General features: G+C 37.3%; 1 protein-coding gene across 4 annotated transcripts in view; it reads right to left on the reverse strand.

The window, feature by feature from the left end:
- The window catches only part of LOC138038358 (amiloride-sensitive sodium channel subunit alpha-like), a 19,949-nt gene that overhangs the window by 1,450 nt on the left and 13,499 nt on the right, over positions 1–5,000 (reverse strand). For all 4 annotated transcript variants that reach the window (XM_068884177.1, XM_068884173.1, XM_068884175.1 and 1 more), the window contains exons 5-12: positions 4,641–4,780; positions 3,987–4,150; positions 3,217–3,327; positions 2,012–2,123; positions 1,834–1,912; positions 1,619–1,676; positions 995–1,059; positions 814–889 (exon numbers count right to left, since the gene is read on the reverse strand). In XM_068884177.1, the coding sequence (XP_068740278.1) occupies positions 814–889; positions 995–1,059; positions 1,619–1,676; positions 1,834–1,912; positions 2,012–2,123; positions 3,217–3,327; positions 3,987–4,150; positions 4,641–4,780 (805 nt within the window). The remainder of the gene's footprint in view (positions 1–813; positions 890–994; positions 1,060–1,618; positions 1,677–1,833; positions 1,913–2,011; positions 2,124–3,216; positions 3,328–3,986; positions 4,151–4,640; positions 4,781–5,000) is intronic.

Consider the following 5,000-nt stretch of genomic DNA (forward strand, 5'->3'; position numbering starts at 1 on the left):
TACAAGGGGAATGAAGTGAAAATAGAGAATGAACAACTCATAGTTGTGATGTTCACTCTGTCTTCAAAACCTTAAATTTGGTTACCGTATTTAAGCGATTAAACGCCGCCTGCCATTAAGAGGGCAGGAAACTATGAGTACCAATAAACGCCCCACCAAAGAATGCGGCGTTTATTCGAGGATTGTAAGAAAAAAACACTGAATACACGCTACAACTCGGTAATCCAAACCAGCCTTGGAAATTCAGTTTCCTATGAAGATGTTTTTAAGTTCGAAGTGCATGGCCATATTTGTAGCTCTTTCTTCAGCATTGCAATGTGCAAACATTTATAACGAGGCCGACACTTCTCTGGAACTTTAATTAAACAAGTTTCTGTTTTAAACAATACATTTTCAAACGATCTGCATGTACCGTTACGGTAATTGTTGTCAATGATTTAAGAAACATAATTTTGAAATAAACGCCGCCTTTGAATAAAAGCCGAATCGGAGACGCTCAAAATTTAATAAACGTCGCGGCCTTGGGTAATCGAGTACAATTGAAATACGGTATTTCACGTTGTAGTTTTGCGGAGTATAACAAAGAAATGAATTAAAAATTGCTTTGTGGCTTTGTCGTTGCCGTGGTGCAGTGCGTCATCAAGCGTCTTCATAAAACGGAGCTGATCAGCTACTGATTATCAATTTTTTTGTCTGTTTATTGGCTTATTTACTTATTATTATCATTATTATTAATATTTCTATAATTTATTTTACTTTTATTTTTTTCGTTTTCCATGATTTAGACAGGCAACGCTGATTTTCAGGGCTCACCTCATAGGATCGCTGCTCCGTTATCTTTTCCAAGTTGAGCTCTTCGTAGAAAACTTGCACTTTGCAAATATTTTTTCTGCAATACAAAGAAACGTAATTGTCGTCATTTGGGTGACTGCTCCGCTGTGCATCACAGTTTTATCGTCAAACTCTGAATTATGAAGATCCAGTGCCTCCTCACCTGTGAGATTCATCTTTTCTCGGTGAAAACGTTTTTGCTTTCTCCAAATTGGCTGTATAGATTGGCTGTAAGAGAAACAAAATTAAAACAGCAATGAACTGAGTGAGGTTTGAAAAAAACAGTACTTTTTTTCCAGAAGCTCGGTAGATGTGGGCGCTCAAAAGGGTTAGGGCTTAATTAATAAAGAGTGGTAGATATGGCATTGGCAAAAACCATAAGTTATTTTAAATCACGCCTTAGAACCGTGGCAGTCTGCGGTTATTTGCCTGCGACTAGCAAATTTTCCAATCGCAAATCAGCGAAGGGCCCCATATGCCATTTTAAATTAATGATCAGCTTGAAGATCCCTATCCAGAAATAATAACCAACTCTTTTCATGCTACATATGAAAATTTTCCCTAATAAATACATTGAGAAACGCCTTATGTATCAATTTAAAAATTTGCTGTTACGAAAGATTACGTGCAGCCATAACAATTGAGTTTTACACTTAGGGATAAATTGTGACGGCCTCAGACCCTTTTGATACAAAACTAGCTTGATTTTGAGAGTTTCAAAATTCATTCGTATAGAGAATCTCATCCCGGCAGTGTATATACAATGTGTGTTAGGTATACGATTTACCTCGTGTTTCTCAGATGGCCAGATAGCGAAAGACGAACTCGTCTTGAAACCGTCCTCTCTGTAAAGGAAAAACGTGAAAAATTTGATGGTGGACATCTGCCGGTTGATTTTGTTCGCTTATCGCCAGTAGCATCAGTTATTCCAGAGGATACGGCATAAACGATTATAAAAGATAGAATTGAAGTATCACACTAAACGATATGATTTTTATTTACCTGCAGGGCGGTGGACATGAATTGGTACAATTCAACTTGTTTTCTTTGAACATCCGCTGAACTTTAGCAAGACATTTTGCTGCAAAAAACAAAATTATTAAAAAGGGTCTTGCATAATAGCTGCTGTATTAAAGAAGTGAGAGCTTTTAGTTTTCGGACCGTGATGTTATCGACTCACCTGTGGCTTTGTCTAACACGTTACAAACATGTTTGCCACTTCCTGGAAACCGGTATTCCATGCAATCACAATGTTGTCGTTGATTGTAAGCCAAGCAGGATTCTTTACAAGCCTATAACAAAAAGGTTGGATTGGAAAAACAACAAAACGATTTGAATTAATTCAAGAGATAACGATCTTATTTTAATTGATTATGCCCATTCTCAAACGTGCTCCTTTGATAAATTCCCTAGCCCCAGTCCAGTCCGAGTGGTCGCATTTAAAGTGCCTATGAAACTTTACTTAATTTAAAGACCTTTCAAAATGATGAAAAATGGTGTTTTCTATTTTGTAATACCTTCTTTCGTTTCAGAGATAATCATGCTTTTGATTTAATTAACTGTACACATGACCGCAATAAATCACAAAATTGAGAATATCTCCGAAAATATTGGATGGATGTTGTTCAAACTTTGCACCAGTAATGCACATCCGATAAGGCACCAAATTTAAGTGACACCCATTAAGATGTTGCCATTGCAACACTCTCCTTCCAGTCCCTCTTTGCAATGAACCAAATATCTCGGATTTTGAACAGATATATAAGTACAGGCAGATGATGCATGTGCTGCCCATAATGCTTTACGGTAAGCTTAACGAGAGTGAGCATGTCTTATTGCGACAACAAACGACAAAATCAATCCTGCGTTAAAATAGACCCAGCAGCAAAAAGGGGTTGCCATGGTAACAGCATAGAGGGTATCATTTTGTGCTTTACTTGAGGTAGATTACTGCTACCAAGTTTGCAGTCATGTGTAGTTTATTACGTCATCAATTTTTTAACAAAAACTTGAATATCTCTGGAAAGAAACATGATATTCCAAAAATAGAAAACATCATGTGACCACGATCACGTGGTCAAACTTTCCTTCATAGTTAATTTTAAAACTACTCCATGGAAAATTTGTGGCCGTAACTAAATTCAAAGAAAAGGAATTAGCAAGCGTGTATGTTATGGACATTTTGAACGCGTTACTTTGTGAACGTTGCATTCTTTCTCTTCTCGATCTGTTTTCCTGGTCTTCTACCAATTCACAAAGTTATACCGAGACCGCCTTACTGAACCATATCCGGCAGAGAAGATCAGATTAAGAGATTAAAATATTAACATATTCTTTTCCATACATCCGGAAAAGATTGAATCTAAGTTAATGTCATTGTTATACCGTTGTAGAATAGACTGCTCCAAAGTGAATCGTGTACAAATTTGATTCATTTTTTGTGACATCCTTCAAACATCGTTGGCGCTCAAAAGGATCCTCTCGTACGATTTTTTCCTACGGAATGGTAAAGTAGAGATCGTCTTAATTTCTAGATAAAATTAAGGACGGTGCCTACTATTGTTATTGCGCATACGTTAATTCTACGCATCTCGAGATACTCGGATTTCCTATGGCTGGTGCTTATTAATACAGGGATATTTTTGCTCGGTTCAAAACTTTGCGGAGAAAGCAGAACTTAGCAAGTGATTTCGGTATCCAAAAAGAAAATTGGGGGTAACCACGCATTTTTCAGAGATAAGTAAGCTTCAATTTGGAAAAGAACGCCATACATTGCTTTGTATTTTAAAACTTTTTACAAATATTGTTGATTAATTTTCTTCCAAAACTGCGGGGTTATCCCCAATTTTCTTTTTGGATTTCAATAACACTAGTTAAGATCTGCTTTTCCCACATATTCAGTAAACCGCGCAAACCTTAGTAGAGGGTGTGAATGGGGTTAACCGACTAGCGACAAAGGTCTAAAAAATATTACTGACTACCGACAAAACGAGGAAAAAATTACCGACTAGCGACAAAAAAATTAACTAGAATTCACCGACAACCGACAAAGGTCGAAAATTTTAACCGACAACCGACATGTGGCCCTCTTAGTAGGCGCCGTCCTTAATATTTCCTTTATAGTTGTTTATTGAAATGAAATGTTCTGCCCTTACCTTTCTAAGTCCAATCATTGTGGCATATCCCGGTGCAAGACTGAGGCCTTTCTCCATTGGAAAAGGCATTTCTTCTTGTGTCGAGATGTCCATTCTAATCCCAGCTTCAGGAGACATTAAACCGATGTATTCATCTTGCTCCACATTAAGCTCCAAACTGAGACCTGCATTTTAATATCACGATGCATTGTATAACTCTTAATCTTGAATCCATTTTAAAACCCTCAACAAAAAGTCAATATTTCAAGCCCACATTGGCAAATAGAAAAAAAGAAACATTGGATTAAAAAGACAATAATTATTGTCAGTTAACATGCTCATGCAATCAATCATGGCATTTGCAAACAGTTTTCATTTGATCGCAAGCATTTCCGTAGGAAAAATGAGATCCGAAGAGACTTTTTTGAGTGCATCGTATGCGTAGTCGCAAAAATTTTTGACAGAATGAGGGATCCTCAGCTTAACACAAAAGTTGGTACTTCGTGAAAACACCAAACAGCCGAAAACAGCCAAAGTAGTAGTTTTGTACAGAATGCAAATAGAAGAAAAAAGAGCTGAAGTGCGCTGTACGATTATGTTGGAATAAGTGGTAGACAGTGTTGCAGATCTGCGCCCTCCTCAATTTGCTCAGTTTTTCATATGATATATACGCACCATGTGACGGTCCTGGTTTGTTGGATTTCAGGATTGATACCTTTGCTCCACTATCCTGAGTGTCACCACCACCGTTGAAAACAAAGCAGTTTCCATACTTATAGTGCCAGAATTGTTTCCAAACATCGGATGAAAAGTTTCTGTAAAGCAGAAATATACCTGTTCTCATTTTTTTTTTGTATCTTGTGTTCAAGTTCGGTTTATACGCTCCTAACTGAAATAATAACCAGTTTTCCCTTTTATGGCTCAATGTAAAGAACAGCCTAATTCAATTAACCTCCTATCGGGCTGTTCTGTCTTGGGTTCCAAGAATGCAAGTGTTCTGGTTGAGTTTCAACGATTTGCTGAAGAATTTTGAAC

This window comes from Montipora capricornis, chromosome 2 (genome assembly GCF_036669925.1).
Source record: "Montipora capricornis isolate CH-2021 chromosome 2, ASM3666992v2, whole genome shotgun sequence".
Lineage (NCBI taxonomy): Eukaryota > Metazoa > Cnidaria > Anthozoa > Scleractinia > Acroporidae > Montipora > Montipora capricornis.